Source organism: Marmota monax, unplaced genomic scaffold, assembly GCF_021218885.2.
Source record: "Marmota monax isolate L192 unplaced genomic scaffold, Marmota_monax_Labrador192_F-V1.1 WCK01_AAM20220418_F8-fsc00051, whole genome shotgun sequence".
In the NCBI taxonomy this organism is placed as follows: Eukaryota; Metazoa; Chordata; class Mammalia; order Rodentia; family Sciuridae; genus Marmota; species Marmota monax.
In genome coordinates, this window is record NW_026695202.1 from 2,745,046 (window position 1) to 2,772,022 (window position 26,977).

At 37.3% G+C, this 26,977-nt stretch overlaps 2 protein-coding genes across 4 annotated transcripts in view; one reads left to right on the forward strand and one right to left on the reverse strand.

The window, feature by feature from the left end:
• The window catches only part of Txnrd1 (thioredoxin reductase 1), a 235,910-nt gene that overhangs the window by 39,173 nt on the left and 169,760 nt on the right, over positions 1-26,977 (forward strand). The gene's annotated exons all lie outside the window — the stretch shown is intronic.
• Nfyb (nuclear transcription factor Y subunit beta) lies at positions 7,900-26,963 on the reverse strand. 2 transcript variants are annotated; one of them, XM_046429537.2, is made up of 8 exons: positions 26,832-26,963; positions 24,207-24,293; positions 17,424-17,517; positions 15,693-15,823; positions 13,678-13,875; positions 12,231-12,312; positions 10,191-10,270; positions 7,900-9,705 (listed from the first exon to the last, which is right to left on the reverse strand). In XM_046429537.2, the coding sequence occupies exons 2-8, from the start codon at positions 24,210-24,212 to the stop codon at positions 9,673-9,675; spliced, it is 624 nt and encodes a 207-aa protein (XP_046285493.1). In that variant the 5' UTR covers positions 24,213-24,293; positions 26,832-26,963; the 3' UTR covers positions 7,900-9,672. The 2 variants fall into 2 exon arrangements, with proteins under 2 accessions (XP_046285493.1, XP_046285494.1); XM_046429538.2 differs by lacking the exon at positions 26,832-26,963 and adding an exon at positions 26,085-26,267.

A 26,977-nucleotide genomic window follows, 5' to 3' on the forward strand; every position in this document is an offset into this window, starting at 1 on the left:
ACTTAGTCTCTCCCTCATACCAATTCCTTAAACCAAGATTGTGTTTGCTTGCCCTACTTGGGTATGGGGGATGGATTAAATGTTTCAAGATCTATTTACTTTTTTAGAATTTCTGAATTAAATACTAGTTTGTAGCTAATCCCTTAAATAAGGAGAAATCATATCTTAACTATCTTATAGGTCTGCAAAATGGCACCAACAGTGATGATCTTGGCACAGAAACAATTGCAAAACTATTGGCTTTTTTTTTTTTTTTTTTTTGTGGTGGTGCTGGGGATTGAACCCAGGGCCTTATGCATGCGAGGCAAGCACTCTACCAGCTGAACTATATCCCCAGCCCATTTATGTGACCAGCATTTATGTGACCAGCAAGGAATCTGTTTTTAATGCTTCTGGAGGAACAGTCAATAGCTGCCATATGCATTCCATATTGTTGGAATACTTACCACACACATGCATTATTATGAGAATGTGCCAGAGGAAATTTGTACTTTTGAGAGTCCAGAGAAGGCAATTTATTTTGGCATTTGCATCACCTATCTCATTTCATTATCTGCTTTATTTTACATAATAATATAATAAATATGATTAATTATACCAAGTGAATAAAGATCAGTTAGCCAGAGACACGCCAGTGATTGAGGCAACTTGGAAGAGCAACACTGCAGTACTGTGATCTCATTGGATTTTGACCTTGTGGGAATCTAGTTAAGTTCTGTAAATAAAAATCTATCCTGTTCTTTTTTCATATTATCAATTACTTTTCTATAATTGTCATTGGTTGATTGCATAGCAAAGCAAGGACTGAAGTATCAGATATTTCATCTTTGCTGATGAAAGTATGTATTGCATGATCTTGTAACTTTTTTCCTTAAAAATATTGTGAAATAACACATACTAAAGTATTCAACCGTGTATGTATGGTTTAAAGATAAAATGATCACACATGTATCAACTTCCAGCTTAAGAACTAGCACATTCTCAGCTACCTACTCATTTGTCCTCCCTCCATTCACATCACATGAGGTGAATGTTCTTCTGTTATTTTTGGTTGATAATTCCCATGTTTTTATTTGTGGCTCTATCATCTATGTATGTATTCCTAATAAAATGTTGTTTAGATTTACCTGTTTTTGAGCTTGTATGTAAATGGATTCATGCTGTATGTATTCTTCTGTGACTTTTTTCTAGCATTTTTTGAGACTTCCATCTATGTTTATTGCATGTAACTATTTCATGTTTTCACTGCTGTATAGCCACAATGACTATTTCACAATTTATCTGCTCTTCTATTTCTGGAGATTTGGACTTTTTATTATTATAGACAATGCTGCTGTGAACATTCTGCCCAATTACAATGTAAGTTCTGTGTGGCCTGGGGTCATGTCTGTTTTGTTCTGTGCTGTTTTCTCAGTGTCTGGAACAATGCCTGGTACAGGGTACATGCTCAATAAATATTTGAAGAATGAATAACTTCTTGTACCTGTCTCCTGTGCACATGTGCAAGAATTGCTTTAGGATGGTTTTTTTCAAAGGGTGGTCCAGGGACCCCTAGGGTCCCTGAGACCCTTTCAGAGGGCCTCTGAGGACAAAGCTACTTTCATGTAACATTAATTAATAAATTATTTGTCCTTTTCACTTTCATTTCTCACCAGGTTATCAAAAATTTTCCAGATGTTTGATAAAATCACTGCTTTGATAGCTGATCAAGTATATATTTGTTTATTTTGTGTTTTAAAAAGTCTTCATTTAAACTTTTTATGTGGCAAATATTGATAGATAGAACTCATATGAACAACAGCTTTTTGAGTTCCTTGATAATTTTTTTGTTTTTGTTTTTTTGGGTCAGGGGATTGAACTCAAGGGCACTCGACCACTGAGCCACATCCCCAGCCCTATTTTGTATTTTATGTAGAGCTGGGGTCTCACTAAATTGTGTAGTGCCTCACTTTGTGCTGAGGCTGGCTTTGAACTTGAGATCCTCCTGCCTCAGCCACCCAAACCTTCTGGGATTATAGGCAAGCGCCACTGCGCCTGGGCTCCTTGATGATTTTTAAGATTGTAAAGAGGCTTAAGACCAAACATTGGAGAACTGCTGCTCTAACAGAGTCAGCTTAATTCAGTCATGCTGAGTGGCTTTCTAAAGTATTTGTACTAGTTTCACTCCCATGGCAATGGTTCAGGTTTCCCAGGGCTTCACAGTTCAGCAAACACATGGTCTTGATTGTCTTTAGTGTTTGCTAATTGGATGGCTACATGGTATCCTACTGTGGGTTTACTTTGCATTTCCCTAATCACTAATGAAATTAACTTTTCATATTTAGGTCCTCTTCTGTGAAATACTTATTCCTGTTTTTTGCCCCTTTTTCTGTTAGGTTGTGGCTCTCCCCCACCCCACATAGATTCATGATTTTATATATTTTGGGTCCCAGTTTCTTGTCAGTTAAATGTATTACACATATTTTCTCCCAATTCACGTTTTCTTTCATGGTTGCATTGAATTTATTGATCAACTTGGAGAAAATTTACATCTTTTCAATGTGTCTTCCCAGTCAGAAACAGTCGTGTATCTCTCCATTTATTAGGTCTTCTTTAATGTCTCTCAATAAACAACAATGTTCTCCATAAAGGCCTTTATGTCTTGTCTTAGATTTCTTTATAGGAGTTTATTTTTTATGTATTATGGTATATTGGATTTTAAAATTATCCTATTCTGATTGTTGCAGAGTATAGAAATGTATTGATTTTAGATTCAGCAATTTTGCTAAACTTATGTTCTAATAAAATACCTAGATATTTTGAGTTGTTTATGTGTTCTGCACATAATGGCAGTTTTCTTCCTGATATTTATACTTTTAAAGGATTTCTTATATTTCTGCATTGGCCAGGATCTGCAGCATAATGTTGAAAAGAACTGAAAGTGAACATTGTCTTAATGTTTTGGACATTGCACTGTTTAATATTTTTTCCATAAGTGGCCTTTATCAAATTAAGGAATTTTCTTCTATTTCTGTTTGCTAATAGTTTTAATTATGAATGGATATTGAATTTTTTAAAAAGTTTTTAAAGTTGTCGATGGACCTTTATTTTATTTATATGCGGTGCTGAGAATCGAACCCAGGGCCTCACATATGCTAGGCAAGTACTCTACCACTGAGTTATAACCCCATCCTGGATGTAGAATTTTAATGTTTTTTCCCTGCATCTAATTTTTAGTGATTGTCTTCTTTAAAGTTATGATAGTTGACTTAATATATTAAACCCCTTTTATTCTTAGCATAAACCCAAACAGGTCATATATGTATGTGTACTTTAATACATTGCTGGACACAATTTGCCAATATTTTATTTTAGGACTTTTAATTTTAATTTGTGTTTCTTTTATCATTGTGCCAGAGAATATGACCTGTGAGATTTTTTTCTGACTAGCTTTCTGTTCTACATTGTGGTCAGTTTCTTACATATTCCACATGAACTGGAAAAAGAATGTATGTTCCCCAGTAGTTGCACATAATGTCCTTTAAATATCCATTAGACTTGTTAAGCTGTACAGATTTCTCTACACTGATTTATCTTGTACCGGATTTCTTTACTGAAGCTTTAAATTTTCCTCATGATGGTGAATTTCTCGAGTTTTCTTGAAGTTCATAGTGTTTGCTTGCTTTTTCTCTGGGCTTTATTGTTGGATGTATATTAACAGGATCGTTCTGCCTTCTTTGTGGTGAAACTATAATTATGTAGTGACTGCCACTGTTAATGTTTACTGCCTTTGCCTTTTTTGTTGCTCATTATATGGCAATATTTTAGTTAGTCTTTAGTATATCTTAGGTCTTTCTTTGGCCTTATATTTTGAGTTTGCCGGAGATATGCCTAAAAGATAAAGCCAAAGAATGTCTTTTTAACTAGATAATTGAGTCCATTCATGTCTATTATGATTACACAGTTGGATTTATTTCTAGGTCTTCATCATAAATTTTTTTGGTTTGGTCCTCTCCCTCCCTTCTTTTTTCATTTTATTTGCCCTCCACTTTTTATTTTCAATTACTATTAATTTTTTTGTTTACAAATTTCACTTTATGTGTGATCTTTTGTTTTTTTTCAACATCATTATTTGCTGTTAATACCAATATTGAGTCTTTGTGGATGATTCTGTTGTATTTTGTCGTTTACTCATGGTGCCACTTTCCCTTGAGTATGTGATATCTTAAAATTTATTTTCCTTGGCAAATGATTTGAAAGCTTGATGCAGTTCAGTGGTAGAACGTGTGCCTTGCATTCATGAGGTCCTGGGTTCAGTCCTCAGAAGTATAAAAGGGAAAAAAAAAAAAAAAGATTTGAAGCATGGACTGAAATTGAGATCCTTAAGAGATTTATTTTCTCTGCCAGATACCCAAAAGCTGTCTACCTGAGACCAAATGAAATGAACAGCTTGATAATTTCAGATAACAAACTTTAGAGGACCTGTGATTGTGAATTTTCTAGGGTGGTTTATTCCCTTTTCCCCAGCATCAAAATTTAGATAGGAACATTTCTTGCTGCCAACTTCTCTGTGCTGGCCCAATTAACCATCTAGCCTAGGCAGGCATGGTGGCACACACCTATAAACCCAGCAGATCACAAGGCTAATTCGGGAGTATCTAAAATTTGAGGCCCTAAGTAATTTGGTGAGGCTCTGTCTCAAAATTAAAAAAAAATAAATTAAAAAAAAAGTCTGGGAATGTGGTAAAGCATCCCTGGGTTCAGTCCCCCAAAACAAAAACCAAACCCCACCCCCAAAACCTACTACTAATACTAGGTAAGTCTATGGCCAGACCCCACTACAGCTACCAGTTCAGTGTCTGCAGAGTTCAAGAGAACTCTAGGGACAAAGCAAGCTGTGGTGGCTTACCTCACAGCAGTCCTATTTTCACTTCACTTTTAGAGTTCTGTATCTGTGTATTTCTTGTTTTCATATCAACTTAAAGGTATGTTTAAAAATATTTTATACAATTAAACTATGTTATTCAGCATTTGGGGTTTTTTAAATGAGTTGATACCTAGGCTGTTTTACCATTAGAAATGAAGTCTAGATATGCATAATTATAATACACCAATAAAAATAAAAAGGGAAAAATGAAATGTAGATTAAAACTTTAGTTTGCTCTTCATATGAGCAGGAAATGTGTTCCTTTATAGTATGTTCAGAATAACAGGATTGTAGTTCTCTCCTGAAAGAGTAGCACTTTTATGGTGGGAGACTAATACTTGGAAAAGTGGAATACACAGAGCCACCTCCACCCCCCCCCCCCTGGGGATTTAACCCAGGGGCACTTAACCACTGAATCACATCCCAATCTTTTTCATTTTGAGACTGGGTCTTGCTAAATTACTGAGGCTGGCTCTGAACTTGCAAGTCTCCCAAGTTGCTAGGATTATGGGTGTGTGCCACCACACCTGCTCAAGGAAACCAAGTTTTAAAGATGTATTCTTCTTCCAAAGTAAGGAATGGCTCTGTCATTTGGAGAAAAAAAATTTGAGATGGAGCCTTGCTCTGTTGCTCAGGCTGTCCCCATACTTCTGAGCTCAAATGATCCTCTTGCCTCAGCCTTCCAAGCAGTTGGGACTACAGGCTTGTGTCACCACACCTGGCTGGATCTGGTTTCTTACAACTCTAACAATGGAGGTCATATATGCAAGAATGAGTCTCCTTGGTGTACAGAACTGGGCTGGGAGGCATTTTCTGTTGTGCTTGTCTTTGCCTAGCGGGTTCAGTAATGTCTTTCATACAGATGTACTCTGAAATTAAGCCCTGTAGAACAGGTGTGAAACAGACATAAACATGATTCTGCTTGCTCTTAGAAGACAATCAAGAAGTCATAAGTTGTAATTGAAGAGGCAAAATTCACGGCATAGTGTCAGAATATATAATCTTGGGGCATTTTTGTGGAAGATGGAGGAATTACCTATTAGATGTAATATGCCCTCCTAATCTAGTACATGGCCATCAAGTTGCTGTAGATTGTTAGCACACTGACTTTACTCGTCGTACCCTGATTTGGCACACTTGTTGACGTTAATTTTGGCAAAGGAGTTCTTAACAATGATTGTCTTGCACAGGTATCTATTTACTAAGAAGTGCAAAAGGAAGCAGTTTCTGGAGTAAGGTCAGGGAAAGCTGTAACTACTATTAGGCAAGTTTTTATTGTTAAAGGCAATGGCCAGAAGCCAAAGAAATTAATTCATTCCTGTATCACCTGTAGCCCTTGACTGTGAAGGGATTCTGCTTCATGGTCTCACAAATCCTAAACTCTGGTACAATACCTATCTAAAGGGGCTAAAACAACTTGTGCACAACTGTTACACACCTACTAGGTTTTGAGTGGTGCTATTTTCTGTATTTGGTGACCAGTACAAATGTTTGCAAAGCTTTCCTGGTGAGTTTAAACCAAGACCTAAAGGATGAAAGGGACTTGGCCAGGCAGAGGGAAGGGGATACATGTTCAAGGCCATGGCAGGAGGATGGTGGGAGGCGAAAATTCAGCACAGGATCCCAGAGGAGATCAGAGTTGGCGGGGCACAGCAAGCAAGTAGTGAAGCTTGATGAAGTGAACAAAGATAACATTTCCAGATCTAAAAAAAACACCAATGACATTTTTCTGATGGTACGGTACAATTCCTAGAAAAACAAAGTTAGGGTTGTTCCATTTTTTTTTTACTGATTATTATATGAGTTAATAATCTTACTCATTTATATGAGTTAATAATCTTACAGATTATTAACTCATATAAATTAAAACACAAGCATATAAAATAACAAGTATTATTTTGCTGCCAAGGTAACTTTGCCTAATACACACATCTATATATGTGTATTTTTTAAAAATCTTGCACTGTCAAATGGTAGAAACTTTTTTTTTCATTTTTCACACCTAATTGTGCTACCATGGAAATCCTCTTAGTTGGGCCCTCATAACTTTGTTCAATTCAACTGTAATTGTTATTAAAGGTAATTGATATTTCTTTAGTTCACCAAGGCAACCTGGAAACTGGCAATACGGCATGTTTTAAAGGAAAAGGACACTGCACAGACATAACACCATAGGAGAAAAGAACACAGATAGTTCATCACCGTTATTCCAAAGTATATTAGGAAGGCAGCATTTAAAAAAATAATCCTTTCTGGATCAAAGTATCTCCATTATAATGTGGGTAGTGAGGGTCAGACAGAATCTACCTAAGTTCCCTTTTCTACCTATGACTTACTTGCTAAAACCCATTGCTTAGATACTCAAAAAATCAATATTTACAAAATTACAAAAACTTTAGGGTAGCAGAGATTATGTACTTAAGTTCCAAGGGTGGTACATGACATTCTGTTAAATGCAACACAGACCAAGTAAGAAGCCAACACTGACCCTCATAGGCAGAGATAGTGTCATGAACCTGACACATGCAGATGCCAGTTTTCTCTCCTGCATGAACAGGAAAGTCATGTAACCCAAAATTGATCTGATTTTACCTAAAGTTTTTAGTACTACTAGAGAATTATTGTTTGTTTTGGTACAAACTGATTTAAGATTATCAGATTCCTTTTTTTTTTTTTTTAAACCAAACACCCAATCTTTTTTTTGAGGTCCTAGGGATTAAACCCAGGGCCTTGCTCATGCTAGGCAAGAGCTCACAACTTAGTTACATCCCCAGCCAAAATACACCCAATCTTAAAAATTTTAGAGTAGAAATGTGATAACTAAAAAATGCTTTTGTCAATTATATAGTGGCTCAATATTTGGGCCAAATGGAAGATATTTCAAAAATATATCTATATGTAAGTATCAGATGCCTTAGCATCTGCTACTTCTACTCCTAAGCAATTCTACTTCTAAGAATGTATTTCAAGAAAAGTCATGAATGTACACAAGGTTCATTGAAGTGTTTATAACTGTAAAAAGTTGTCAGTAGTCAAAATGTCCAATGGACGATTAAATAAATTATAATTCAGTCATACAACAGAGTAACAAACCAATAAAAATGATGCAGAAGACTATGCATAACCTGGGAAACATGTTTACAATATATTGTTAAGTGAAAAAAGCAGGTTACAAAACAGTATGCACAATATGAGCCCATTTTTATAAAAATATACATATTTAGCAAAGTAAGAGGACAAATGATATTTATCAAAATATTAACATTGGTTATTTCAACACAGTAGGATGATTGTGGATTCTGCTTAACCACCCTCTCCCTTTTTTCCTTTTTGAATTTTCTATAATAAAGATTATTTTTCGAATGGGGGTAGGAGGCGAGGGAGTCACCGACTTCTGAGATGCTGCTCCCAAAGGTTCTTCCCAGCAAAGTGAACGTGTCTGCTCAGCCTGTATCTAGGAAACTGCTCTACCTCAGACACCTGGATGTCCCTTACATACAGTGTCCACCCAAGCTTCCTTCTTGCAAGCTATCCAATAGCCACTTTTGAAATTACAATTTAAAAACCCCTCCTATTAATTAATATCACCAAAAAGAATAATGAGAAAATACAAATCCTCACTTTAAAAAAGCAACAACTCAAGTACATACTGCTAAATTATACAAAGTTACATTATCTAAGTTTAGTTTATTGCAAAGATCAAGATAGCACACTGCTTCTACTTCATACCTTCACAGCACTCACTCCATTTTGTTCACTCACTCGTGCAAAAGGTCTGTATACACAATGATGTCCAATGTTTCTTGGTTCCCATGATAAAACAGGAAACCTGATATTTCAATTAAAAAGGTAAAATGAAGACATTTATCATCAGACTGTAAAATACTCTTCTGGAAGAGGACACTGTTAATACTTGAAGATATACTTTGAAAAAAAATCAAATACCAAACAAAAGGGGCACCATTTCAGGAGTGCCAGGACCACATTAAACTGAAATGAATTCCAACATTCATAATAACATAAATCAAAAACAAACCTAGTGTTAAACAAAAGCTCCAGTAACTAAAACTACATTAACAGGCACAATGAACAGTGTAAACACTGTTACTGGGCACCAAGTTTAATAGGGCAGACAATATTTGCTTCTGCATTCACACTTAATTATTCAATTACATTAAAAAAAAAAAAAATTGGTGCTGCTTAAGCTATGAATGCTTTTTACCAAAAAAAAAAAAAAAAATTAATTTCAATAAATACAGCAAGTGCTAAAAATCTAGCTAGGTTATCATGCAAGATATTACATAGCTAACACAAACTCAAATTTATAATAAAGGCAACTTGCATTCAAAATGAACTCTACCCTTATATTTTATTAAAAGGGCAAACATCATGAATTAACCCAGCTGCTTACTTGAATTACAAAAGTAACATGATTCAATATGAAAATAAGAAACTGTCTACAAATCTCTGACAGTAATAAATTGCAATATACAATGCATACAGGCGTCATACAGAGCAACAAACTCTTGTACAAAACAAAAATATTTTAATACCTTTAAAATCCAAATTTGTCTTTAAAATCATTCATGAAAAAGAGTCTCATCAAGTCAGAATTAACACCTCAATTAGTCAAGCATCAGGAAGCTACATTACAGCTACTTAATATACAAAGAGACAGCGCTTCACCAGTCATTTCCTCTCATGTCTCTGTTCCAGAATCGTACACGCTCACTTCTCTCCACTCCCCATTCCGTCATTTCTTCACATCATGAAAACTGAATTTGTTGAACACCAGAAATCTAAGATTAGAAAATTTAAACTGAGTGAAATTTTTAAAAGTTTAAAAGTAACATACATTACAAGAATTCACTGAATGAAAACAATGGACAATGTAAAATAAATCCACTTGTCCCAGATCTCCAATTTCCACTCCCTCTCCCCAAAGAAACTTCTTTAATAGTTTTTTTGTGTATCTTCTTTGAAATCTTCTATGTGAATATAAACACATATACATTTTTTTTAACCATTAAGGGACTACTATATGTTATTTTATATATTTTAGGAAAACAATTTTAATAACCTTTATCTTCTCATATCCTTAATAATAGTAACAATGTGTTGAATTACCTGTGATTAAAAAAAAATCAACTTGAATCTTATAAAGTTTAGGGCCAGGGTGTAGCTCAGTAGTAGATTTCTTGTGTAGCTTGCCCAACGTCCTGGGTTTGGTCCCCACCACCACAAAAATAATAAAATAGTTTAAAATGCAAAGAAGTCACTGTACCTGTTGATAGGATGTTGTGTAAACCATAACATTTTGTTGTTGACCATCTGCAGTTATTAAGCCAGCTGGTAACTGGTTTGCTAAAACACACACACCACATACACACACACACACACACACACACACACACAAAGAAAATAAAAAAACTTGTTAATGAGGGAAATTATTTGTACCTCTTTTCTTGGTCTGACCTAAAGGTGGTATCATTAATGTCTCATTGTCATTCTGTCACTTTTCTATGATGTAATCTTAGGTAAAATCATAGAACCTCAAATTTTATGTTTAAAAAAAACTCCCTAAAAAGCACATTTTTTCCTATTGCATTTTTCTGTTTTCTTCACCTTCATATCTTTAAAGTGTACACTAGCTAATACGTAGAAATCACAGAAAGGCTGGGTTTCTGAATTAGGTTAGACCTGAGTCTTGCTGGGAGCAACAGACAACTAAGTAATATATATTTTACAGGTGAGAAATTTATAAAATACAAACATATAGATATTAGATATTTTATGTGACAAATATACTCACCATACACCTTTTATTTCACAGTGAAATAAAATGAAATATGGCAATATTATTCTTGATTTAAAAAAAAGTAATCCTTGGGCTGGGGTTGTAGATCAGGGGAAGAGCACTTGCCTAGCATGTGTGAGGCAGTAGGTTGGATTCTCAGAACCACAAACAAATAAATAAAATAAAGGTCCATCAACAACTAAAAGATACTTTAAAAATATTTTTTTTAAAAAGTAATCCTTGAGCTCAAATTCATTTATTTATTTTTAATATTTATTTTTTAGTTGTAGTTGGACACAATATCTTTATTTTATTTTTATGTAGTGCTGAGGATCGAATCCAGGACCTCGCACACGCTAGGCGAGTGCTCTATTGCTGAGCCACATTCCCAGCCTTCAAATTTATTTAAATCACCAGATTTTATATTTTGAAGTATAACTGTGAATATTCCTCTCAAGTGAATCTTTATCAAAAATTAGGGGCTATGGAAATCAGTTCTTTTTTTTTAAGTTTGCAAAAAAAGATTTATTTAATGAATCTGTGTTTCTTGGAAGGAATTCAATCAGAAATTTAATCAACACAGATCATTTAAAATTCAACCTCAGATCATTTAATATTCAACCTACCATTAGGCCCAAGGAGTAGCCTTGTGAGGCCTGAACTTCCTCCAGCTGTATGTGGAGTCACTTTAGCTTAAATCAAATGTTAGAGCTGCTTTACCAGTTGCATACATATTAAAGACTACAAGACAGGGGCCAGGGTTGTGGCTCAGTGGTAAAGCGCTTGCCTAGCATGCATGAGGCACTGGGTTCGATCTCTGGCACCACATAAAAATAAACAAACAAAGGCATTGTGCCCATCTACAATAAAAAAAATATATTTTTTTAAAAAGACTAGAAGACAGAAGGCTTCTGAACATGTAGTGACTCTGTCACCAGGGGAAATCAAATAGACTCCCTGGATAAGTCTCAAGTCAATACTGGGTTCTCAGAACTGTTCACTCACTCAGTGATGATGGGAATTTGTCTGTTCAATATAGCTACAGATCTGAGATTTCATGGTCTCTTATGATATCTGGGCACAAGCCTGGGTCAGAGCTCTATGACTTGTGTTATCTGAGATATTGCATTTCAAAGGGCAAGATGCAATCCTGAGAAATGGTAAGTGAGCTTTAGAGAATTTATATATTTGGAGGAGTCAGGTCCCTTTGAGGCTCTGAGGAGACTATGAGCTCTGCTGTCTGTGCCTAAGGCCAGGCATTCATACCTAGGGACAGGTTCTTAATAAATTGGTAATAGAGTAGTTATCAGTAAATCAGAACTTTCAATGAAAGGTTATAATGTCTTCCAGGTTAAAATTTTCTACACTCACCATTCACTGGCTTTAAATAAAAGGACATGAATTAATAAGAACCATTCAGGATAGTGCTATGTCAAAATACTCAGTGCTGATATCCCCAAAATACCAACCCAGACATTTAGCATGAATCACTAACAACTACATGACTTGTAACATAACACTGCTTACTAAATGCCTCCTCTGTAAGTTCTTCACTTAGTCCATCTGTAGCTGTGACTGCCCCACCAATTCCCTTCTCTCCTTTCATAGCCTAGGGAAAGGGAAAAAAAAAAAGTAGTTACTGGTATGCAAATAAAACTTGCCCAAATGAGAATGCTTACTTATTGCCTAAAATTAGGAGCTTCTAAATTTAAAAATGTTAAAGAGTATTTATTAACACTTCCAGTTTAATAGCATTATAAGTCAGCATTATTAGTAAATATCCAGAAAACCTAAAGTATATATGGTAAAAATAAATTATTCTTTTTTTTTTTTTTTAAATCTTTATTTTATTTTTATGTGGTGCTGAGGATCGAACCCAGTGCCCCGCGCATGCCAGGTGAGCGCACTACCGCTTGAGCCACATCCCCAGCCCAAAAATAAATTATTCTGATTCCATTCCATTCCATGAAGGGATCATAGAACTTTACTTACAGATAAAGTCTGCAAAATATCTATAAATAGGGCTGGGTTGTGGCTCAGTGGTAGAGTGCTTGCCTAGCATGTGAGAGGCATTGGGTTCGATCCCCAGCTCCACATAAACAAATTAAACAAAATATCTATAAATAATCAGCCTATAAATCTATAAACAATCTAGGTTATCTCTCACACACAGAGTTCTCAGCCAACTGACAAGTATAGAGAAGCAGCAAATTAAAGATTCCTAAATAAAAGTTACTGTTTGGACCAAATATCTCTGAAGTTCCATTTACTCTAAGGTTCTAATACTGAAGATTTGGAAAAATATCGTGAAGAATTTATATATTCTCTTCCTACTTTAATCATTCCATGTAGATATTACTAATTTAATGGGATTCTAACATGAAAGATATTAGTGTATTTTGAAATCAAAGTTGGAAATAAATTAGCTAAAATGTCAACTCATTTATATAAACTTCATACTCAGAGGGAAAGATAGCCTGATAGGAAGTGTGGAAGAGGGCAATCAATAACAAAAAGGAGATAGTTGTAACTTTCTCTTTTTATTATCTAATAAACCCCAAGCTTAGCAATGTTACCTCTTTTAAATGAACAGTAACAGCAAGAAGTAACATGGAGTCCTGACCATTATTCACTTAGTTCCCTCTCAATAATTCTATGATGAAGGCACTATTCTTAAGCCTCACTTTATAGGTGAGGAAACCAAGGTCTAAAGTACTTAAATAATCTGCCCAAGGTCACGGAGTTCACACGTAGGGCAGGTTGTCTGAATCTAGAATCCTTTTATACAAGTTATGCTTTAGTTCTCATAAACAAAGGAAAAAGTACTATAATTTATGTGATTAAATACTTCTAAGAAATGTTACATAATGTGCTAAAAATATTTTTTTGAAACAAATAATATATTTAAAATGTTAAGGTGAACAGTGTATCTCATTTTCTTAAAAGCATAATGCTCAGGAGACATTTCATTTACCTCTCTGAATTTCTGAAGATATAATTTCAGAGGTTCTACATAACTGTCGAAGCCTAAGGTAGACATGGCAAAGAGAATATCCTCTCCATTGATTGTCTTCCGCTTCTCTTGATGGCATCTTTCACTTGCCTCTGATGTTATAAAGCTTATGAACTCACTCACACATTCCTGCACACATTCTTTGGCATCTTTTGCAATCTGAAGGGAAAAAAAAAAAAAACACAGGTAAATTTGCAGGAAATATAACCATTACCTTCCTAACACCTGCAAAGATAAAAGACTATTCAGAAGAATGCATATTTTAGTTTATGACAGTTGAATCTGTGCTAATAACACAAATGTATATTCTCACAATTCCAACCCTCAGAATCAGAAAAAAACCTCAAATACCAGCTAGAGGAGGAACTCTTGACAACTATTCAATGACAACAACAATAACAAAAATACAGATATAAGGGGCTAGGGATGTGGCTCTGTGGTAGAGCCGGCCCTTGCCTAACACGTGTGAGGCCCCGGGTTTGATCTGGTACTGCAATAACCAAAAAAAACAGATATAATTTGGATACCAAAGAACAACCACTGCATATCCCTATGACACCATACAAGGTGAAAACTAGGAAAAGCAATCCCATTATATCTACACTAAGTATACTGTGGGCTACAGACTTAGGTACCACTTCTCTGCCTTAGCATTTCCATGAATAAGGACACAGAAAAAATAAAAACAAACACTAAATTCACTTAAGGCTAAGAAAGGAGTGAAATACAACATATGGTGACTTTTTCACTACTGACGATACAAAATGTCAGGTATGTGTTTTGAGTTTATTAAAAAGCTTACCTAAAGAAACATATGCCTGCCATATCATCATAAAAACAGTTTTCCCCTTAAGGGTTTGGGGCCTGAAGTAAAAATCTAATTAATCATGCAATGATTAATATGCAGTTCCAAAGCATTTATAACCACAATGACCAACTCCTTGCTGAAAAGCACTGTCTTTTTCCTTCATTCCTATTTTGCATACTGGAGAAACTGAACAAGAATCGTATAAATATAGCCAAGTAAAATAATATAACACTAGCCAAGTACATAATTTTGTATTTTCTAGTAAGCCATGTTAAATAAAATAGGACCAAGTGAAATTAACTTTAGTATTTTATGTACCCAATTTATCAAAATTATCATTTAAACATGCAATCAATTTTAAAATGGGACATTTTCATCCTAAGTCTTTAAAACCTGGTGTGTTTTAATCTCAGTTCAAATGAACCACATTTCAATTGCTCCACAGCCACTATGGCTAGTGGCTTTGGTACAGGACAGTACATGCCTACCCTTTCTATAAGCAACAGTCAGTAATGGTACATCTCCCCCCAAAACGTAAGGAAGACCTTTCTCAAACAGGAACTTCTAGGCTTAGTGATGTGTGTTAATATTACATTTCTTTGTAAACTATATTACCTTCGTAAGTACTTCTATAAGCTATAATAAATAATACAAAGGGTTACTCTGCAATATAAAATATATAAAATGTGAATTTTAATTCAGACCAAGTAATGAGTAGTGATGTCTTTAAAAGTTGTTCTAAGACAAAACTGCTTTAAAAAACAATCATATGAGTTGAAATGTTAACATTCACAATTGTGTAAGAGTTGTTTCCAAATACCAGAATTTTAAAAAAACTTAGCACATTATATCAGTCTGATCTAACCTAATTTTGCTGAAACATTATACAAGTTACAACTTCATAGGACCAAACCTGATACTTCTGATAATGCAATTATTTTTAAAAAAGATTCTTAATTCTGGTTTATCTGCTTCCAATGAGTAGGTGCAGGGGAGCATTTGGGGACATGACAGAACTGAAAATTGAATATTGTTCAGTAACTAAGTATGTTGAAACAAGTATTTGATTTGCTGAAAAGCTGCGTAAATAGCTAACTATTGATTTACCTATGTATTCATGTAGTCTTACATTTCCCCCCCAAAAAACCCAGTTAAATTTCAATGTTACCTTTCCTGTTTGAGGTATAGCATTTTTCATTATCCTAGCCACGTTTGCAATTGGAAGATATATATCTTGTTCTCTGAAACTTTCTTTTGAACCATTTGTATCTTCATGATCATTCATGCTGTCCTCAGTATCTAAAGAAATTTTAAAAAATTTTTAGGTTTAAAGCTTCTCATAATTTTACTTCAAGATAGAAAGGACTATCTGAAATGACCTAGAGTAAAAACCATTATAGTTCATAATTTTTTTTAGGGATTAGTATAGCAGTTCTTTTCAGAATTTTCACAGGGTCAGAAATGACCCTATTCTTAATTTCAAACCCACTGCCTAGAATTTTTAAAAAAATATTTTTTAGATGTTTATGGACCTTTATTTTATTCATTTATTTATATGCAGTGCTCAGAACTGAACCCAGTGCCTCACACATGCCAGGCAAGTGCTCTACCACTGAGCTACAACCCCAGCCCCTCACTGCCTAGAATTCTTTTATCCTCAATAATATCTACTAAAATCCTATCTACCAATTTTTCAAAAGGCTAGGATAACATCTCCACAGCACCTTCAAAAGTAACCTTTCTTTTCATAAAATACCACAAGTACTTCTGTATGCCTTCTCTATCACACATCTTCTAATTCTTTTTATGTCTCATCCTCTCTGCTAAGATCATTAGTACTTGATTCCAGGGATCTACTTTGTTGTCCTAGGACTTGGTATAGGTACCTTCTCAGAGCAGGTGCTAGGATTTATTGCCTAATTTAGCTGTAAAACTTATAAGTGACAATCTATGGCTCCTGGAATAATGCAAGATTAAGCGGGTATGTATTTATTCAAAGCCAAGTTTACACAAACTTATATATATAAAATTTACTCTGTATAAAACTCATAAAAGTTGATATAAACTTGTTTATAAGTTTATGTAAAACCCTACAGAGTGGAAAAACTAGACTTGAATATCACTGACCCAATTCACTTAATGTAGTAAGTAGTTCTTTATAACTTTAGATATAACTGAGGCTTTCATAGTACCAATAGCATCCTTTATGACTAAATACATAAATGTAAATTACATAAATAAAATAAATATAAAACCTCTCACTTTTGGACATACTAAATAAGCAAGGTACTGAAACTGATTCAATTTACATTTTAATGTGTTTAAAACAATATTATCAAAACTAATTTATCTGAATATCCGTTTTAGGATGAAATACTAATCCCCTCCAAACTCCTTCTAAAAATATATCTTAATTTTTCATTTTACAAATCAAAATGCCACAAAAGTAAATTATTTCTAATAGGCCAACATAATACTGCCATTCTAATATTTGACATTGTTCAAAGTTAATACTGAATGAAAAAATTAAGTTTGATTGTAAGTGCTAGAAACATAATAGCTAGCAGTTTAACTCCCTTTAAAGAACTATTTTATTTACTATAACAACTGAATAAGAATTTCTCATACTTAATACTTACATAGGAAGTCAGTAATAAGTTTTAAAAGAAACAAGTTTTTAAAGAAAAGCAATACTTTTATAGATCTTATCTAGGACTTATCACACTTTTGAAGATTATTTCTAATAAATACCTTTTTAGATCTTCAGTGAACTATGACATGAGATTGCTAATTTTCCTGGAACGACAAAAGTAACCTAACACATCATATATTATAATAAAAAGTCCACTTTCTAAGCCGTTCCCACGTGTGCATCTGGCTCTAGCTTTGGATTTCTTACCATCGTGAGGCTGTATCACATAATGACTTCCTCCAATGTAGTCTGCAGAAATTCCTAGTTGGGTAGCATCTGTTGTAGAACTGTCACCATCCATCTAGGTGGAAAAAAGAAAGCCTTTTAGCACTCTTCAGTAAGAGTTGTACTAAAAAAACCCAATAGATTCAGTGCTCATAAACTCTCATTCAGAGAATGGGTCAACTACATAACCTTAAGCTTACTAAAAGAAAGCATTTATATTTCTTGTTTTGAAATATTTTTTAGTTGTAGATGGATACAATACCTTTATTTTATTTATTCGTTTTTATGTGGTGCTGAGGATTGAATCCAGTGCCTCACATGTGCTAGGCAAGTGCTCTACCACTGAGCTATAACCTCAGCCCCACATTTGTATTTCTTGATTGGAAACTTTCCAATAATTCGTCAGCAATTTAAGATTGCCATATCCATGTTCTATAAATTATAAGCATAAAACCAACAGGGAAAAACAACATGGAAATGAATCTAAAGCATATGCCCCTTTTTTTCAATAGCATAATGCTCAAATATACTATAGGCGAACCTTGACTTACAATCTAACTTATCACTGGAATGCCAATCAAAGCCCAAAATCAGCTTTATAGTCTATTGGAAGTCACCTATACCTACTGCTTTGAGTTCTCCTGCTAAAGTCTATGCATTCTTTGTTTTTTTTTTTTTTTAATAACTTTATTTATTTTTATGTGGTGCTGAGGATCGAACCTGGAGCCTTGCCCGTGTGAGGCAAGCACTCTACCTCTGAGCCATAACCCCAGCCCCCTGTGCATTCTTTTGCTCCTCCTACAAACTCCCTTTGCTGTTTTACAGAATTTCCAAGTAGATAATGTCTCAGGTTATGCTGCTGCTTGGGTAAGAAGCATGCGGATTCCCCGAGTAGTGCTGTACCCACACTACCCCCAAATATACCTACATTTTCAATGAGCCCATCACCTCTGATTCTCCTGCCTAAGCCTCCTGAGTCACTTGGATTACACAACTTTTCGATAAAGAGAGAGAGAGAGAGACAGGGAGGGGGAGGGAGGAAAGGAAAGGAAAGGTCAGGGATACCAAACATCTGCATGTAAAGATAGGAAATCACAACCACAGACAAGAACGAGAGTTGAAAGGATGATTTTAAAAGTCTGTTTAATTAATTTTGCTTAGAGCTCAAAGAATACTGGTAACATAGGAAAATTTGGAAAAAAGTGCCTATAAGCTCCATTCCATTTTACCACCAGCAGATTCTGGAAGGCTTTCTGCTTTGCAAATACTACTACTCAGAACAATTAAGGCACTGGCTATTTGTGAATGGAAAAATTAAAAATACATTATCTAAAAAGTATTGTAAAAATTAAACATAATTTATACATGCTTTCAGGCCAAAGAGAGAGATACTTGATGTTAAATGTTTATTAAGGCCTGAGACTCAGTGCAAACTTAATGTTATTAACTGTAATATTTTTGCCCCTTGTATAAAACTTGTCTTCTCCATCTCTCTTGGATTTTTATTTAATGCTAAAGTACTAGGCTAGGTTCCAAAGGCTCAATAACATGGCATTTTTCTCACGCATCTGTTAATTTTGATGTGTAACTGAACTGTAGCTATAGATATATTTCTAAAATTTACATATTTTTTTAACGGAGTAGAAAATAGAATTTATAGACCTTTAGTAATCTGTGAAAATACAGAATACCTGTTTATTCACTGATTTTTGGTGGCTCTTAGGATTGCCACAAGGTCTGAACTTTCTGACCCTTCTGTTGTCCTCCACAAATAGAATCCTTGCAAGTTCTAGGTATTTCTATGTAAAACAGAAACATCAATACTGCTCTCTCAATCTTAAAATGATATAAATGTATGTGAAGTATTAACCCAATACAAGACACTATTTTGATCCCTAAAATGTTAACAAGAGACAGGAAGAGCAGGTTTCTGAAGATGGTCCTTTAGAATGGCTGTGAGTTCACTACTTTTTACAATGACCTAAGGAAGGTCAAGGTGCAGGTGATAGGCCCCAAGTGGTTGTTTCAGAACCTTCAACTGCAAACAAATCTTTTTTGGGAGATACAAGGAACCAATAACAAGTTCTTTGATAAATGAATGTACACAGGATACTAGACTCTTGGCTGATAAGCAAGATAATGTTCAAATAACCAGGTGGTTCTGACAGATGAATTAATTTATAAATATAACACAAAACCATTAAAGGCAAAAAGTTTTAATCATATTATCTTGTCATGCATTAGAACTAGCAGCAAGATCATCATCTGGATTAACAGCATTAGCCTTTCAGACCTCAGTCTTCTAAAAATGAAGATCAAGTATTTCCTAGAGTTGTCAGAATAAAGACTAGAATACTGCTAAGGACAGTGACCCAGTTGTATTGTACTCCACAGACACTGGACCTAGCCTCCCTCCTTTGAAGGAGTTGCACATTTCTGCTTAATTATATGTTTTTGGTTCTGCAAGTTTTAGCATTTCTGTCAAGTTGCGCCTTCCGTTCTTCTTTACCATTTTGTCTCTTTACCGTTAAAATCCCAGCCCTGACTTTAATCCCAATGATCCCCATCCTGCTGGAATCCTTCTTTCTAATTTATCTGATTCTGCAATCCAAGGGCTTATGTTCACTTCTTTGAAGACCTATGGCACTGAGCCCCTTCATTCAGCCAATCAAAATCTGATAAACATGCTAGCCACTCCACTATATGGAAGGAATGGTGGAAAAGACTTGTTAGGGTTTTTTCTAGGTCTAAAACCTCCTATAAAAATTTATAAAACAGAATGTAGGTCATAAGTCAGTCAACACATATTTTCCTGAGTGAGCACTGAGTGTTTGCTGTGTATGATAATGAAGCAGTCAACAACACAGACAAGGTCTCTGTCCTCATCCTGCAGAGAAAACAAAAGTTACATAACCTGGGGGCAGGAGGAGGGGTAGAGAGCATAGTCTATTGGTACTTCCAGGACACAGGCTCTGGAACTCAAATCACCTACTTTGAATGCCTTGCTACTCAACTGGCCATGAGACCTTGAGCACATTGAATGAGAACAGGACTTAACCTCACAGGGCTCCTATACAAGTTAGGAGATAATTAGTACAGTATTATGGAATACTCGCTTTACTCCATTAAAGGTCCCCATGAGTCTGAGGGATCAGGAAGTTTGGAAGAGGAAATGGGATTTAAACTGACTGAAAGATGAATACGAATCACTCAGGCAAAAAAGAAGTGGGAAAACATTATTCCAGACAGAGCAAACAGACAAATACAGTATTAGGGGATTGGAACTAGTTAAATGGGATGAGATCAAGCAGATCCTTATAGACAAGAGCAAATAGGGGGAAAAAAAAAAAAATTAGGAAGAGTGCAAATTAGATTTTTAAAAAAATTTTCTTTATTTTTTGGTACCAGGGATTGAACACAGGGGTGGCTCAACTACTGAGCCCTTTATTTTTTTACTTTGAGACACAGTCTCATTAAGTTGCTTAGGGCCTAAGTTGCTGAGGTTGGCTTTGAATTTGCCGTCCTCTTGCCTCAGCCTCCTAAGCCACTGGGATTATAGGTATGAGCCCAAAGCGCCCAGCTAGGTTTTTTTCTTTCTAAATATTTTTTTAGTTGTCAAAGGACCTTTATTTTATTTATTTATATGCGGTGCTGAGAATCAAACCTAGTGCCTCACATAATGCTAGGTAGGCACTCTACCACTGAGCTACAACCCAGCCCTGGATTTCTTTTTTAAAAGATCATTTTAGGGGCTGGGGCTATAGCTCAGTGGTAGAGTGCTTGCCTTGCATGCGTGAAGCCCTGGGTTCTATCCCCAGCACCACATAAAAATGAATAAATGAAAAAAAATGAAGATACTAAAAAAAAAGATCATTTTAGCCAATATAGAAAACTCATCCAATACAAAAATGACCTGGAGGGGAGCAAGAACAGGGGCAGGAGACTGATAGGGACTGTACTGCTGCTGCTAAGACATGAATTCAGGTAAGAGGGTGATTATCTCAGCATCTGCTCCAAGGCCAGAGCCCTGGAGATCACAGGAAGCAGTGTCACTAGCAAGAACCAGCAGAACTTGGTGACTGGCTAAGAACTCAAGGAAGGACCAAGGATACTGCTGGGATTCTCCTGGCTACAGAGAAAGGGAAAGGAGAGGGATGGGAAGACTGGGCCACGCAGGGCCTAGCTGATGCTGGTGGCTCTCAATGGTACTGACGTGTCCCACTGTGACACTCATAGGCTTGGTATAACAAGAGAAGCTCGTGTTGGATTTCATCCAGGGAACAAAGGGAGAAGAGCCGGTAGGACAGTGACAAGAGCAGTGGTAAAATGAGGAATCACTAAATCGGAGGGTACTGGTAAATATGGACAAAGAGCAGTTAAGTCTCATTATGTTAATTTTAATGACATGAATTATTTAGTGGAACTGGTATTATTCTCCAAAATATTATGGGCAGGCAAGGAAAATCTGCTTTTCAACTATTACCACTCTATGAGGAACAGTTCGACGCTTCCCTCTTCCAGACTAAATCAGCTAATACATTTTTATTCTATTTTTTTGTGTAAGCAGTATTTATACTATGCTAAACATTTGTTGCATAAATACAGTAAATAGTGTCCTCTTTCTGTGTTTACATTTATTTAACACTTTCTATATATCTCACACAATGTTCATGATCCCATACAGTAGGTAAGTGTATGAGGCTAATAATTTGTCCAAGGTGACACAGGAAGTGGGATTGAAATAGAGCCTCAAATGGCAAGCACTTCACAGACTGCATTCCTGGTAGCTTTCCCTGTAGTCCTTAAGCCTAATCTTTAACATTCCACTTCTAAATTCTAGGTGTACCGATTCTATATTGAAAGCATTTAAAATGCCTTCTCAAGCAAGGGCAATATTTGTGAAACAGTCAAGAAAGCCCTGAGGCCTGGGTGTGCAGCGTGGCTCCCTTTTACTAACATTCCTTTTTGTGTTCCAGTTTCCCCATTTTAGAAATGGGGTTGCTCTTCAAAAAGGACTTAGCCGCATGCATTAAACACATAGCAAGAACCACAAATGTAACCTGGTATGATTTTTATCTCTTCAAATACAATTCTTTCTAGGCACAAGGAGTTCTCTGTCTCTCTCACACATATGACTTATCTTTCTAACTGTTCTGTGGATCACATTCTGTTTTAGGATAAGAAATAATACAAGAATTCCTCATCTCTAATGTGTCTTCAGTTCTCCCTGCTAGCTTCTTTGCATTTCCTTAAACTTGTCATCTCCCTCATCACGTAAAGAAAACCTTAATTATATGCCACCATTTGTGAAGCTACCATGGTCACCCTGCCATGCAGTCCTTACATACCTCTCCACTCCCTGCCATCTGCTTTTTGACCTACGTCACGCGACACCACTCTCCAAGCTGCCAGCGCCCTTGCCTTCATCCTACTTGACATCTCTGCGGCGCCTGCCACTGCCTACTTCTAAAGGAATAACCGCACCTAGTTTATTCTTTCTTCCCTTCCTCTAATTGTTAGTTTCCATCCAAGGTTATTGTTTTCCCTCTTCCCCTAACTATCTTAATGAACTCATTAAGTATCACCTCTATGCTCATAAATCTCAAACCTATAACCACTATTTTGCCTGTCACATAAACAGCCCACAGTGTAGAATGTGTTGATATTCCATCATCGCAAACTAAGATAATGGGAAATGAAACTCACCTCCCCCACCCACTACAGGGGGCGGGCAAGGAAGATCTGCTTTTCAACTATTGCCACTCTATGAGGAACAGTACGACCCTTCCCTCTTCCAGACTAAATATACCAGAGTCTTCTCAAAGTGGGTCCACCTCCTTCAAGACTAACTCATTGTTACATCTTTTACTGTATCGCCCGGATATGCCCTTCCTTTTCTATTTCCACTGGATTACTGCCGACACATCTTAACTGTTGTATTATGACTAATACACTTACTATAACATTGGTTCCATAGTTCTTGAACCTGTTCTTTAAGGTTCCTAAAGGTTTTCTGCATCAAGTCCAAACCTCCTTTTCTCAGCTTTATAAGAGCAGATCCCCCACTTAACCTAACTAAACTTCTTTCCCACTCTATCTTAAGGACTAATAAAAATTTTAGTACTAGAATGTTCCAGAGTGAGGCAATCATGACTCAAAGACTTTGTGATATGCCCGAGGTCACAGATACTGTAGCAGAACCAGAACTAAATATCCAGATGGCCAAGTGGTATCTTCAGTACATGATTCTGTGAAATTCCCACTCAAACTGTGTACCCCTGTCCCCCATCCCTTAAGCAAGGGCTCATTCCTACCTCCAGGCTTTTGCTTTTGGTCATAACCCTCCACCTATCCAAATTCAACCCATCCTGCAGGCCCCCAGGCTCCTTCCATGACATTCCCAACTATCTGCCCATCATACCTCTCTTCCATCTGCGCTGCATTGAGAGTTAGCGTGTTCCATTCAGCACAACACTGACAGAGGTCAGTATTCAGTTTGACTAAAGTGCTATCAGCTCAACAGATAGCTCCTAAACAAAGCTGGGACAGGCTGCTACCAGTAGCCTTAGTAGCACTTAGGAATCCACGGGAACCACTCAACATTTAAGTAACCAAAAATAAGGACACAATGGCAATGAGCAGAGGGGCTATTTGTCTAGACTTGAAAGGCACTCACTGTGTATCAGGAATCTCCAATGGATAATTTTGTTTCAGCTAATTACTCTTCATACCAAATTAATAACCAAAATGGTAAGACCTACTTACTGTCATGAAATACTGTCAGAACCGTGTTGTCAGTGGTGCTCAAGAACACCTATCTAAAAAGGTATCCAATCTCCGTCCAATTTCAACCTAAAAAGAAAAAAAAAAATCTATTAAATGTATAGTATACAGGTTTTCTTTTCTAGTAAAATTAAAGAGGATGCATACAGTTTTGTCTACTACTTAGTCAATGGAGATTGAAAAGCAGACACCCAATGAATGCTTATTGAATTAGAAGATTTATTTTGGAGAACTTACAAAAAAGTTAATTCCATGCTCTTCTAATGTAACCCTGAATTTAGTCACGCTCATCATAAATATTCATCACAGTTCACCAAATAATGCCCAAATTATATATTGTGTAAGAGACTGAAAATTATACATCTAAATTACTTGAAATATTAACAGGCAGGACACAAATACTCCACTTATCAACATAATTTTTTGATGACAGTTTTCTTAAAGTTTCAGAGTGAGATTTGGGTGTTTAAAAGCTCAAAAAGGGGACATTTATCTCAGAATATGCTTTTAAATTTAGTACCTTAGATTATACTGGGAAAAACATACATGCTGTCCAGAGAACATATACCCCCTGCCCCCCCACCCCCCAAAAAAAACCATACACACAAAATCAAGCCCCTTTTTATCATTTTGAAGCACCAACATTTTGGACTAAATTTTCATCTGAATGGCACTTCAGTCTCACCTCAAGGAATAAATAGCTGAATAAATTAGTATCAATTACAATGTTACAACCTTCATTTCTCATTTGCTCTTTTCCTTTTTTCAATGAAACAATTAAAGGGGGGGCTTGATAGAACAAAAACACATCTTTCTAGTGTTAATTTTAGAGGGAAAAGAAATACTGATTTGCATTCAAGCATGAAATCTAGTAAAGAGCAGAAAAAAATTGTAGCCACAGAGCTTAATTTTTAAAATGCCACTAACGGGTCCAGGCAGTGTCAGCAAAGACTGCCTGACATTTGCTATAATCTTAAAAGTAATTTCCAATGTCTTTTCATAGAGTGCCCTCTTTTCTAGATCCAAAGCTGCCCAGTAAAATTTCTTCCTTGTAGTTACCCCCCCCCCAAAAAAAAGGTTAGGATGACTTTAAAAAATAATGCTCACAACACCTAAAATATTATACATACACACACACACACACACACACATATTTATATATATTTGGCTTAGAATGGGGAGGGCAGGTGAGAGCCCCACTAGTCACTCAAATACTTGATTGAGTATATATTTAGGTTCAGTACATTGAAGAAAAACACTACTGCTTCATATGGAATATATTTTCTTAAAGGCAGGTTATGATGTATGTGAAAACTCAAGGGAATACATACATCTGTTTAATGTTTGAAGAAATGCAAATTTGTATCCAAGAAAAGCAGTAGTCCCTTCCTCCAACCTCCATTCTTTGGCATCAACAACCACAGAGTTTTGCATCGATATAATCTTTAAATTAACCTACCAGAGCAGTGCAGAGAAGGAATAATTGCCTTTTAAGGAATTCTGGTTAAACTTTCAATACTTTACCAATAAAACCTCTACTTACTAATGCCACTGCTATTATTGATCAGTTTATCTCATCACTCTACGTTTCCATTCTAAGCGAGCTGAAGCCACCCCAGCGATTTGTGCCACGAATCGTGGAACTAGGGAGTCCATGCGGATTAGTGGGATGCCATTTTTTTAAAGGTCGCCGGCTACCTAACCTTGTCTTGTTATAGTACTTTGGGCGCGATTACGATTTGGGGGTGCTCGTAATTCTTTGTTCTCGGAGACTACTGTTCCTTATGGCTCTGCACATCCTCCCGCCTCCCACCACCGATGATTAAAACCTCAGTCCAATCCGAAAGGCTTCCTTCCCACCTTCGGGGCAAGTCCAGGGACCGCAAGCCGCCAGATGGCTGCATTCTTTACGTGCAAACCAGACTGCGGGGAAACCAGAGCCACTCCTTCCGCCCGGGGACCTCGTTGCTCCCCACGCAGGTGCCCGGGGTAGCCCCCGCCTGCCGCCGGCGGCGGCCGACCTGTCAGACCCGCGTGTGCGGGGTGGGCGCCCCCGGGGCGCATCCCCTGCCGCCCCGCGGCTGCGGCCCCGCGCCCAACGCCCGCCCGCCGCGCGGGCACACAAAGCGGCGGGCCCCGCCGTGCCCCCGGGCGGGCGGCGGCCGCGGGACCCGAGAGACGACCGCGGCCAGGCAGGGTCGCCGGAGCCCGCGCCGTGCCCCAGCCCGCGGCCGCCTCCCGGCACAAAATGGAGCCGGCCCGGGGCGCCGCCGCGAGGGGCCGGCCGTGCCCCGCAGCCTCCCCCGGCCCGGCTCGCGGCAGCGAGCAGGAGGTCGCCTGGCCCGCGTCCCGCCGCTCCAGCGCCCGGCGCACAAAGAGCCGCGCCGCGGCCCGCGCCGCTCCCGGCCCGGCCGGCCAGCAGCGGGAGCGCCTCGCCGGCCCGGCCCGGCCGCGGCCCCGACTCGGCCCGGCGGGCTGCAGGGAGGCGAGTGCCCCCGGCCGCGGCGGCGTTGGCGGCGGGGACGGCGCCTGGAGGAGACGGACATTTCATTCGAGCTAAAGTGGAGTCGGTTTAGGAGCGATCATTGGCCGAAGCGAGACACAAACCTCCAATGCAGCCCTGGTTGGCTCCCGTCTCCAATCGGCTGTTTGGTTGGACAGAAAATGGCTGCGAAGGAACCAGTCCCAGCGCGGAGCTCCGCTTCCAGGACTCGGCCTCCCCTCCCTCCGCCGCGAGCCGCTTCCCTCCACTC

Bases quoted from the DNA above. Each gene is read 5' to 3' on its own strand.
- Nfyb (XM_046429537.2), bottom strand. The intron at 15,824-17,423 runs GTAAGAAATCCA...AAATTTCTTTAG, and splicing joins TGTGATACAGCCTCACGATG to ATACTGAGGACAGCATGAAT. The intron at 12,313-13,677 runs GTAAATGAAATG...CCCTTTCCCTAG, and splicing joins ATCTTCAGAAATTCAGAGAG to GCTATGAAAGGAGAGAAGGG.